General features: G+C 35.8%; 6 protein-coding genes across 7 annotated transcripts in view; 1 reads left to right on the forward strand and 5 right to left on the reverse strand.

Annotated features, from left to right (window-relative positions):
* The first annotated feature begins 36 nt into the window (after positions 1-36).
* Positions 37-1,188, forward strand: LOC126919001 (probable U3 small nucleolar RNA-associated protein 11). Its single transcript, XM_050727676.1, has 2 exons — positions 37-256; positions 367-1,188. Exon 2 carries the CDS (start codon positions 375-377, stop codon positions 1,134-1,136), a length of 762 nt encoding a protein of 253 aa, XP_050583633.1. The 5' UTR covers positions 37-256; positions 367-374; the 3' UTR covers positions 1,137-1,188.
* Positions 1,189-1,191: 3 nt separating this feature from the next.
* On the reverse strand, positions 1,192-2,372 carry LOC126919009 (uncharacterized). The gene is made up of 4 exons (XM_050727689.1): positions 2,177-2,372; positions 1,978-2,103; positions 1,670-1,847; positions 1,192-1,592 (listed from the first exon to the last, which is right to left on the reverse strand). Exons 1-4 carry the CDS (start codon positions 2,256-2,258, stop codon positions 1,325-1,327), a joined length of 654 nt encoding a protein of 217 aa, XP_050583646.1. The 5' UTR covers positions 2,259-2,372; the 3' UTR covers positions 1,192-1,324.
* Positions 2,373-2,458: 86 nt separating this feature from the next.
* On the reverse strand, positions 2,459-5,136 carry LOC126919004 (uncharacterized). The gene is made up of 5 exons (XM_050727683.1): positions 4,971-5,136; positions 4,552-4,803; positions 3,216-4,465; positions 2,986-3,134; positions 2,459-2,907 (listed from the first exon to the last, which is right to left on the reverse strand). The coding sequence occupies exons 3-5, from the start codon at positions 3,634-3,636 to the stop codon at positions 2,734-2,736; spliced, it is 744 nt and encodes a 247-aa protein (XP_050583640.1). The 5' UTR covers positions 3,637-4,465; positions 4,552-4,803; positions 4,971-5,136; the 3' UTR covers positions 2,459-2,733.
* A 976-nt stretch (positions 5,137-6,112) lies between these two features.
* LOC126919018 (uncharacterized) lies at positions 6,113-6,666 on the reverse strand. The gene has a single exon (XM_050727704.1). It carries the CDS (start codon positions 6,529-6,531, stop codon positions 6,226-6,228), a length of 306 nt encoding a protein of 101 aa, XP_050583661.1. The 5' UTR covers positions 6,532-6,666; the 3' UTR covers positions 6,113-6,225.
* A 115-nt stretch (positions 6,667-6,781) lies between these two features.
* The window catches only part of LOC126918969 (cytochrome P450 6k1-like), an 89,619-nt gene continuing 86,326 nt past the window's right edge, over positions 6,782-10,074 (reverse strand). Inside the window, exon 6 of the mRNA XM_050727606.1 lies at positions 6,782-6,814. Coding sequence (XP_050583563.1) covers positions 6,797-6,814 — 18 coding nt within the window. The 3' untranslated portion in view covers positions 6,782-6,796. The remainder of the gene's footprint in view (positions 6,815-10,074) is intronic.
* On the reverse strand, positions 8,639-9,916 carry LOC126919006 (uncharacterized). Of its 2 annotated transcripts, none has more exons than XM_050727685.1 (3): positions 9,622-9,916; positions 9,225-9,485; positions 8,639-9,151 (listed from the first exon to the last, which is right to left on the reverse strand). In XM_050727685.1, the coding sequence occupies exons 1-3, from the start codon at positions 9,713-9,715 to the stop codon at positions 8,778-8,780; spliced, it is 729 nt and encodes a 242-aa protein (XP_050583642.1). In that variant the 5' UTR covers positions 9,716-9,916; the 3' UTR covers positions 8,639-8,777. The 2 variants fall into 2 exon arrangements, with proteins under 2 accessions (XP_050583642.1, XP_050583641.1); XM_050727684.1 differs by having other exon boundaries at positions 9,225-9,491; positions 9,622-9,890.

The raw sequence follows: 10,074 nt of genomic DNA on the forward strand, positions 1-10,074 counted from the left end.
TTTCTATTTTGAAGTTTAAAATATCATAAATATCGTAAAGTTTGCCTGCTTTTTAATAAATAAGGTGTCATTTAAGTATGCTCCTGATGTGATTTGAATTCGTTACTTCTCGTGGCGCTGCTACAACTGGTATCGTATCGATCGATTGATGTTTGAGGTTATGTTTCTTAGTGTTACGACAGCCACTGTACGATAATATCATAATTTCTTTTCAAAGAAAAATTTTCTTGTTAATTTAATCGTGTGTTGTGTCTGGGTATGTTACACCTTTGTTTAAGACTGTATTACCATTAAACTCTTACGTATAGATTTGCTTAAGTATTTTTTGTTTTGATTTATCAAAAATATTCTTTCTAATTCTTTTAGTTTTGACAATGTCTTCGTGGAAGAAAGCAGCGAAAGCCACACAGAAGACTCATCGCGAGAGACATCAACCAGAGACTCGCAAGCACTTGGGTCTTTTGGAGAAAAAGAAAGATTATATTGCTAGAGCCAAAAATTATCAAGAAAAACAACAGACTTTAAAACTTTTGCGTAGACGTGCCCTAAACAAAAACCCAGATGAATTTTATTTCCATATGATCAATTCCAAAATTACAGGAGGTGTCCATAGAGAAAAAAAAAAATGTAAAAATCATACACCGGAACAAATACAGCTAATGGAAACACAAGATATTAGATACATTGCTCACAAGAGAAACATAGAAGCAAAGAAAATAAACAAGCTTCAGAGTCAACTGCATATGATAGATGCTGCAAATGAAACCAAGAATAAACATATCTTTTTTGTAGATGATTCGAAGGAAGTCAAAAACTTTGATCTTGCCAAGAAATTGGATACACACCCGGCATTGATATCCAGACGCACAAACAGACCAAAATTAAGTAAATTAAAAGATATGAAATTACCAGACATAGATGAGGCAAGCTTGAGAAAAATTGAAAGTGATAAACACAATGCTTACAATGAATTACAAAAGAGGATAGAGAGAGAAAGGGAATTGACTATTATACAACAAAAATTAGAAATGCAAAGAGCACTGAAAGATAAAAAAATTACTAAACCAAAACTAGTAAGCAAAGAAACAAAGGATGCCGCACCCATTTACAAATGGAAATTTGAAAGAAAACGATAACTTTTATTATCTGTATTTAAGGCGCATTTTTAATAAACAACAAAACAATCTATTTTTTAAAGTTTTTAATTAACTACATCTACAGTATAATTTATCATATCTTCGCAAGAACTTTATATCTAAGCCAGTTATTAATTAAGTATTTGGAGTAATCTACAGAATATTGTCATATTTTTTGTAATAATTAGTTAATCAATATCCACAACTGTTGTTGGTCTACTTCCTGGTACTGTTATTATTTCTACATCCGTTGATGTAGTTTCTTCAGTTTCCACCGCTCTCATCGTCGTCGTTTGAGTGCTCATTGCCGATGTCATTCCTGCGTTCATCGTCGTCGACGTCGTTCCATTACCTGGTATTGTAGGCAAGTCCATCGATATGCTAATGCAATCGTAATTTAGTTGCCATAGTCGTTTCTTAGAGAAGATATCCAGTCGAAGGCAAGCAGTGATTGATCTTTGAGTCAAGTATAAAAAAAAAATTTAATGAGAATTATATGACATCTTTAAGTATTACATTCAAGTGTGTTTTACCTGGGAAATTTATTGAGTTCCAATATATTTACACATGCAGATGAAAAGTAACATCCTGGTATATTAGTGCAGAACTTTAATGGCTTATAGTTTGTGATTGTTCTACTTCTTAATGTATCGGAGTTCAACGCCATATCAATATTTAGTCCATTTCTTTGATAAGTAAGATTAACACAAACTGCACGAGATAAAGAGAATTTTGAAGAAATAGTTTTGCCACTGATTCCAAAGTGATCGGAATCCGTCAATGAAATAAGTAGATTCGAAAACGATCAATAAAAAAATAATTAATTATACTAAAGACTTACGCTTTTTTTCAGCTTTGGTGTATAAAATAAAAACACTTTGACAGCAGGAGCAAGAATAAGATGTGTTACAGGTACAATATGTCTGAAACGTCTGAACAGTTCTATAAGCCAAGAACCCTTTAGATCCTAATAAACATTTTATTTAAAAATGTGAAACTTAACTTTTATAACAGAAACTGAGAATAAATAAAAAACTGACTTCCTTCCGTAGCAACACCCGTCCAATAAAAAATTAAACGTAACCAAAATGAAATCAGGACGCCACATACTTTGGAATTCATGCTTAGTACCTTTCAATGGACTTTTTCACTGTGGTACATTTACAGCACTGCCTCTTTTACCTCTGTTACATGGATACGTTACATCTCTCACAGTTATACTAACCAGCATTGACGATCGACGTTCCACAAAACAATATTGTTTCGACTCGGTGGTTGCTACACAGGATGTAATTACCGAGGTATAATAAAAAAAAAGTAGGTTTCAAATACATCTATTTATTCGTCTCTTGATAATGTACATTACGATATTCAGCAGTTAATTCGATGTTTCGAACGACGTAGTTACTTTATAAAACGTGACCGAACTCGTTGACAATCTTCAAACCATTAGTTTACGAATAGATCGTTGCGTTACGCTCTTAAATATAAAAAGAAAATATAATAAATAATGATTGCTGCCATGCAATGGCAGTAGGAATGCGTAATTGTACTATTAAGTCCTTCGCGACTGTCACGAACAGAATCTTAGGTTTCCTCAGAAATCAAGTAAATCGTCGTCATCGTCGTCGTCGTCGTCGTAATCATAATCGTCTTCATCCTCATCATCGTCATCACCTGGCAAGAATTCTATTTGACCTAATCCACCTCCGTCCTCTGGCTTTACCAGAGCCAAACCGTTTACACCGAATCTAATGCAATCTAATCCGACCTGGAAATATTTGCATTATTCGTAGAAACGTTGAAAAAGAGACATCCCTTTATCCCCGGTCGTCAAATCAAAGCTCACCTTAAATATCGTGAAATCTTGAAACTTCCCCTCCATATTTATACACGTATGAATATTCCTGCCCTGGAAATAAATGTTATAAAATCGAACACACGCCTTAACGATTGGAATTCGTGGCACTGGCACACATATTGGCCGAGGATTCTTTCCTGTAATGCTCGTGAAATTGAAGTTATCTTTTTAAAACAAGGGAGAAATTTAAATATCCTATATGTTGTGACTAAACATACCAGATATGGTTCTTGTATACAGAACTCTATTATTCATCGAAATCTTCGCGGTAAAGCTAAACTCATCCGGATCGTACGTCACATTCACGCATGCTTTCTGTTTCCAAGTGTCGAATAAAATTCTAGAGCAACAACCGCAGACACCTCCTCCGCATTGGCAAGGACCTTGTCTCGTAGCGGTCACCTGAGTTGTGGTGTTCGACGTAGAATTCGTCACTTGTTTTAACAATTGTTGTAATTTCTTTGCATTCCAATTTTCTTCATTCTTCTTGGAATCGCCGTTTTTCGCAAGATCCAATATGTCATTGTCTACGGATGTTTCTAACGTTCTTTCCGAATCAGAAGCTCTCTTATTAATCCGTTGCAAGGAGCTTTGAATGCAAAGAACAGCGAAGAAGAGTAGCAAACAGGCAGCCCTCATCTCGCGTCCTTAACGATGCCGGATTCAATGACTGCGGAAGAACATCTCTTCGTGAGATGGATAGTACTCCTTGTTGAACGTTCGACACTCGACTGGTCAGTTAACGGATATTTCATTCTGACCTCGTTTTACGGAGAAATTTAGGTTTACTTCGTACTGGTCGCACACATTTTATTTTCTACTGGATCGCCGTCGTAATCCGATTAAGGAAAAAAAGCGACGAGCTATCGGCACACGAAATATTGAGAGTGCATGCTATAAAAAAAAATCATAGCTCGTGTCAAGGTTTTTATAGGACATCATTTATTTATCGCGTAGTTTGATTCGATATACTGGCTTGGTACAAATAATAAGAAACGATAACAGGTATGATTATGCTGATTTCATTCAACTTTATTATAGTGATAAGTTTAAATCAACGAATAAAATTGTTACAATTTTATACTTAATAATATAATTTTACACCGATATTAATTCGTTTCTGGTACTCATATTTTTAATTGGCCAATTTATATCTCTTGCTCGGAGGTTAACGTTGGAATGTAGTTGTTATAATCCAGATTGCTCAGAGTCTACTGCTGGAAATCTATTTCTTCGTACGTTTTCGATTCCATTACCTGCTCATTCTCTGGCAGTGCGAAGCTCTCCACGGAGATTCCATGTTTTCCAACATGGAAACATGGGATTTTTATGTGACTCTTAAAGAGCATAGCGTATTTAAGTCTGATGTTTGCGCAAACCCGTAAACCATTGGTATCAACAGACACTTGTGATTGTTCGCAAACTTTTACTGCTTTGAACAGGTCACCACACATTTCGGGCAAGTTCGCTACAATAATTGTAAAATATATCATGAGAAATTACCGTTTGGTATACAAATATAGAGGAATGAGAAACAGGAATAAAAATGCTTACCTTTCGCGGCATGCGAGAAGATCGTTTTTCCGTTTGCGGTTATCTCAACCTTAGGCTCGTTACCGTTGACAAGTTTTGCGCATAATGAAGCTTTCATACTTTTGATATGAACACCGACGCAACAGGCATAAGCGTTCTGTTCACTTTTACATAGCGAACGTTGTTGTATCATTGCAAGAATGGAATCGCTCGTGTCTACGTCTAGTTCAGTTCCGGTGTACGGATCATAGTACGACACCGAGTTGGACTCGACTGCGAAAATTTAATCGATTCGATATAAAATTATCCTATGAAGCGAACCAACTGCTTAAAATTACTATGAATTACTACTTAAATTACTACTTAAATTACTTACTACTAAAATTACTCTGAATTAAATTCTTTCTAACTCTTTGACTTTCATAAAAATTATTTGTTACCTTCTTGAGAAGTTTCTTCATCGTAAGACGGAGCGCTCCAGGCAGCCTGTACCAGGAGGAGTGCTACGAAGATGTTCAACAATTTGAACAACATGATTTTGGTGAAGAACTAAGAAAAATAAGGTATATCACGATTTCACAAAATATGATTACTTTCAGTCGAATCCCATATTTATATACCCCTTCGTGCTCATCGATTAGATCAAATCAGCACGTGATTTTTACAAACGCACGTATAAAAAGTACTTGTTATTGCTTATCTCGATTGATAGATCATTTGAACGGCTCATTGATAATACATACAGAAATATACGTCATGTTGTACACATATATATACATGTATATACATACTATACTTATATTATACCCTATAGTGTATATTATACTATAAATATCTCTATATGTAGACATTATGATTTACAGATTATCTGGTTTTTGCCTTTATTGCAAACTACGTCGTTAATTAATTGCTGAATAAAAAAATCATTCAGAGAAAAAGATTAAAATTAAAGCATAACTACTGAAGTGATTGTCAACATAAATAGATTCGTACGTTTTCGTAGAAGATAACGAGCTGCATCGATTACTGCATTCAAAATTATGCAATTCTATTAAAAAAAAAAAAAACGTATGTGACCTTTATATGACTTTTACGTACAACCTACAAAAAAATTAACGACAAAAGTTGAAATAAATGAAATCTTATCTGAGATACTTTTTCATACAGTAAGTAATTTACGTAGTTTATATTTACATATTAAAATCGGAGGATATATGTTTAATTAATACGTTTAATTACAGATCCAGTATATTTGACAAACAAACACATAAGTACATTATTTTCCATTATTTTTATAAACACATAAGTACATTTACATTTTCAACGTAAAAAATCCATTAATAATCTTTGTACGTGAGCTCTTTCAACAAGTTTTGAATTGTTGTTATCTATTAGCAATTTTTCAAAATCATTAATTACTTAAGAAGTAAAGTGATTTACGATAACAAAAGATATTATCAGATTTTCCACTTTTTAACATAGTTGGCAATGATAAGTCGAGTTAATAAAGAGACCTAAGAATCTTGAACGGCAGACTTTGCTAAACATTCGACTGATCGATTTCGAAACTACCGTCCCTCGATTGTTTCGATAAAACTCCTCCTTTCGATCCCTCGATAAGACTTAAAAATCTCGTTTCTTTGGTGTGACTATTGCTCCTCGAGTGCCTATTTCCTGCCAGAAGCCCGGCCAAGTCTAATTCGTAATCCGAGTCTCATCGTAAGCTTCAGAATACTGGTGATGTTTCTTCACTTTGCCCTGCTTCTTTCCATTCTCATTTTCGTCATAAACCAACGCGCTGATCATTGCATCTTCTTCGTCGTCGTCGTCATCTAAATCTTCAATCTCGCCTTTCTCGTCTTCGACCTCGTGATTCTCGTGTTCGCTTCCGTCAACCTTCTCATCTTCGCCCTCCTCTGCTTCGCTATCCTTCTCGTTATCATCTTCATCGTCGTTAAAAATATCTTCATCTTCATCGTCGTGGCCACCGTCATTGTCCATACTATCTCCTAGAATTTCGTCGTCGTCGTCGACTTCTTCGTCCTGAATCGGTTTCCTCGAGGGTTTCTTCTTTTTACTCTTCTCGTTTTCGATTTCGTTGATGCTGGAGCTCGCGATGCCAGGCTTCCTCGTATTCGTACCCGACGTTGTGAATTTCTTGGTCGGTGTTTTATCCGGCTTCGCATAGGACTCTATCTTATTGAAGAAGGCCGTTTTAACGATTTCTTCGGCTTCGTTAACCGTCGTATCGGTAACTACAGTCTTGTTATTTATTTCGATACTGCTTTCTTCTCTCATCTTCGAGGATTCTTAATTATACTCGTTGTCTTCTTTGGAATTATTAGTGACAACGTTACTTCCGACTTTAGAATCTACTGGCAACTATATCAGCTTCCTTGGAATTAAAACTGTGAAGTAAAGAAGAGGCGGGCCGTGATTAGTTTTGATTCTTCTAAGAGTGCCGAATCCGAGAATAATTCGACATCGTCTTCGTCCTCGTCTTCTTCCGCAGAAGAATTTGGTACGAAGTTAGCCAATAGTGCATCATCCTCCGGATCATCGTCTTCTTCATCATTGTCCTTGGACAAAGAAATCACGTCATCATCGTCTTCTTCCGAAACCTCGACTTCGAGTACTGGAAATGGTTCTACTGGACGTAGCTTTAGAGGGTCAGGGTCAAATCAATGATATTGCAACTGCGTATATCTTTTATTCATTCTACGGTTCACAGAAAAATACGAACGGAAGTCGTAAATTCCCGTTACGATTATATATTAGGTTGTCCGAAAAGTTTCTTTCGTTTCATAAGGTGATAACAGATGAACAACAATTTCTGTTTTATATTATTTTGTGGTGGACGGTGAGACGTGTTGTTGGTTAAATTAATAACGAGACGAGTTGATTTCGTCAACTATGTTTACAGATATTTTAAAATGTAGAATACAAAGTTAATCGCAAGCGTTGATCGCTTGATGATACTCGTTATAAGATTGCGCGATACTGCGGTACTGATACTAATCGTTATACTGATTCGATACTGATATTCATTCACACTACTACTGACTCGTGGAGAGCTTGGTCGTGTATTTTTACTGATCGAGGGGGGTATCGAAAGGTTTGAACATGTCGCCGGTTGTAAGTTGCACGTAGCAGCGAAATTGCTTTGTCCAGAGTTTGTTTATTACATTACGTGCATTGTACACTGTTACTTCTCTATAGCTAAACAACTATGCGAGGCATCTTCGTATCGAAACGTCCTAAGACGCATATGCCGCTACAATTTTATTGAATTAGATATGATCCATTTCGTTCTATTTCTATTATTATGCTCGTGCATAATTGAATAAACTAATATAAAACAAAAAACATTTTGCGTCTATTATTTCCTTATAAAACGAAAGAAACTTTTCGGACAACCTAATATAATCGACGTCACGAAGTGGTCGATTTCCTATTTTAGAATAACAGAGGTGGTTGAATTGATAACACTGAGAATAACAGGTTACAATATATATTTTATCCCAACAACTGTAGACATAGACAGTTACGCTCGGTGCGTATAAATATAAGTTAAACAGATGACTGGTCTAAAGATGGAAAACCAGTCAAGAGATGTAGACTAATCTAAGGATGACAACTAGTGAAAAGATGTTGACTGATCTGAGGATGATAAACCAGTGTAGTTCGGTGATGATGCTGACGCAGAGGAAAGCTATTGCTGGGTGTTGGTCGCCCCACCACTAGTCGCTTGCGGGTGGCAATGACCGTTGAACATAGGAAAAACGCAACCTTCTCATTTTTTACCTGATGGAGCAATAACAATAAGGAACATCTCGACTTAAATATATTTTATTACAATTAAGGGTTATTGTGGTCCGATTAATTATATTTGCACAACCAGTGGCCAACTCGACCGAGGGATGGATTCTGGGTTACATAAAGAGTCAGCTGACGTAACACAGCTAACGCATAAACTAGCTTCGAGTTCTGCCGCTAATTCTAAATCCAGTCTAAGACAGGCTTCGATGAGATGTTTGGTGATTTTTGGATAATTGGAAATATTCGCATTTTATTCGATATACATGAAACAATAACAGGTATGGCCATACAGACTTGGTTCAACTTTATTATACACTGTACGTTATAATAATAAGATAACAATAGGTACTAGAAATTAATTTATAAATTAACGAATAAAATTACCGCTACTTTTTAGTTAATAATAACTATGTAATTTTACGCAGATATTAATTCGTCCTTAGTGATCGCAATTTTAATTGTCCAATTAGCGTCTCTTGCTCGGGAGTCAACATTGACATGTGATTGTCATGAACTTCCATATCCTGCTGTTCGAAATCTACTTCGTCGTATATTTCCGAGTTGGTTACTTGATGCTCTGACTCTGTGAAATTCTGATTCAGTAACAGTCCGAGACTAGCTGTAGAGATCCCGTCATCGCCAATTTGAACGCATGGAAATTGGAATCCCGAAAATGTAAGGTAGAGAAACTGAAGACTGATGCTCGTACAGGATCGCAAATGGTCATTAATATAATAAAAGTCGAATTGACCGCAAATATCTATAAGCTTGAAAAGACCAACACATATCGGGCGTGGATGCGCTACAATTAAAATATATCGTGAGAAAGCATAGTTCTATAAATATACAGAAAGAAAATGAAATAAAATTCTTACTTCTAAAGTAATGTGTTAATATTGGATCTCCGTTTGCGGTTATGACAGCTTTACTGTCTTCGCTAATTGTAATTCTAATACACACTGGGCCATTAAAACGAAAGAAACGAATACCGACGCAACAATTACAACTGTTCTCTTCACAGTGGCATAGCGAACGTTGATATATCTTTGTAGCAATCGAATTATTTTGTTTTAAATCGGTTATCTCTGCGTTTAGCTCAGTTCCGGTATTCGGGTCATAGTACGTCACTGAATTGGCTAAAACTGTGTAAATATAATATAATCGATTCGGTATAAAATTGTCTCATGAAACGAGCCAAGTGCCTAAAATTACCATCTGTTACCGAATGAAATTCTTTTTAACTCTTTGATTGTCATAAAAATGATAGGTTACCTTTTTGAAAAGCTATATTTTTATCGTGAGACGTAGAACTCCAGGCTGTCTGTATCAGGAGAAGTGTCACAAAAACGCTGCACAATTTGAACATGCTTTTGGCGAAGGAAGAAGAGAAAGGTGTGTTGCCGATCGGTTAAACCCACAAAATGATATCGATTGGAATGTAATACCGTGTTTATATACCGTTTCGTGCTCATCGATTATACGAAATTCACGCGTGACTTCTGTAGGTCTGTGTAGGGCACTGTCGATCCCTACTGATAAAGCGTTTGACCCACTCATGGGTATTTGATTGATTGTGATTATAGTCTATACTTCGAAATTATTTATTAATTATTTGCCGAACGGAAAGTTTATTTAGAGATAATGATTAAAATTGATGTTTAACTGATATACTATTTGTCGATACAAATAAGGTTTTACTTTTTGTAGAAAATAACGCGCTGCTTC

Source organism: Bombus affinis, chromosome 7, assembly GCF_024516045.1.
Source record: "Bombus affinis isolate iyBomAffi1 chromosome 7, iyBomAffi1.2, whole genome shotgun sequence".
Classification (NCBI taxonomy): Eukaryota; Metazoa; Arthropoda; class Insecta; order Hymenoptera; family Apidae; genus Bombus; species Bombus affinis.